Source organism: Neophocaena asiaeorientalis, unplaced genomic scaffold (genome assembly GCF_003031525.2).
Source record: "Neophocaena asiaeorientalis asiaeorientalis breed wild unplaced genomic scaffold, Neophocaena_asiaeorientalis_V1.1 scaffold591, whole genome shotgun sequence".
NCBI classification, from domain to species: domain Eukaryota; kingdom Metazoa; phylum Chordata; class Mammalia; order Artiodactyla; family Phocoenidae; genus Neophocaena; species Neophocaena asiaeorientalis.
In genome coordinates this window covers 272,531-273,347 of record NW_020173494.1, presented here as the reverse complement: position 1 = coordinate 273,347, position 817 = coordinate 272,531, and the positions used below count along the sequence as shown (strand labels likewise).

General features: G+C 39.0%; 1 protein-coding gene across 1 annotated transcript in view; it reads left to right on the top strand.

Moving 5' to 3' along the window:
- Nucleotides 1–542: 542 nt before the first annotated feature.
- The window catches only part of LOC112401331 (thrombospondin type-1 domain-containing protein 4-like), a gene marked incomplete at its 3' end in the record, with an annotated part of 224,921 nt that continues 224,646 nt past the window's right edge, over nucleotides 543–817 (top strand). The window contains exon 1 of the mRNA XM_024747519.1: nucleotides 543–631. Within this exon, the coding sequence (XP_024603287.1) occupies nucleotides 603–631 (29 nt within the window). The remainder of the gene's footprint in view (nucleotides 632–817) is intronic.

Here is an 817-nt window from a genome sequence, read left to right as displayed (position 1 = left end):
GGCCTTTTGCATCTGGCTTCTTTCACTTGTGTAATGTTTTCATGGTTCGTCTGTCTTGTAGCATGTATCCAGACATCATTTCTTTTTATGGTTAGGCTGTATTTTTACCCCTCCTGTACAGTTGGAGAAACCAAGACACAGAGGTGAAATGACTTTCCTGTGGTCAAGTAGCCTTCAACGTGGATGAAGCAAGATTTCCAACACGCATTTGCCTAATGCCAACTCTGCTCTTAGCTTAGAATCTGAGGTAGTCATACTGATGGGAGTTTATTAAACATCTTCTATGGTTCAGTCACTGTGCTGAGTGTCCTGTAAATTTGTTACCTCATGTTCATACATAATCTGCTTTCATTTGGGCAATCTGGTAACCATAATTGGGCATAACTGGGCAATGGTATTTTTGTCCTAATGTCTTCCATTTGCTCACTTCCGGTTTAATTGGCCAACTTAAGCTGCAGAATCTTAGGCTCTAGAATCTTCCTAAGCAAACGATGCTAAAAATAGCATTGTTACTCTTCTGTAGGAGTTGAGTGCCACCCCCATCTGCAGAAAATTGGCAACATCTCTGAGGAGCCCTTGCTTTTCCTGGGATACCCAGCATCATGGTTTCCTGTTTCCTGGAGTCTCTCAGGTAAGTGGAGAACCTTTTAAAAAGAGAACAGGGAAATAAGAAATTTGATATTTGAATTTTACTATATATTTCTTATAATAACTAGCCTTGAGGGCCTGCATCTCACAGATATTTTTTTTTTTTTTTTTTTTTTTTTTTTTTTTTTTTTTTTTTTTTTTGCTTTTCTGCCCCCTCCTCACTCCCTGG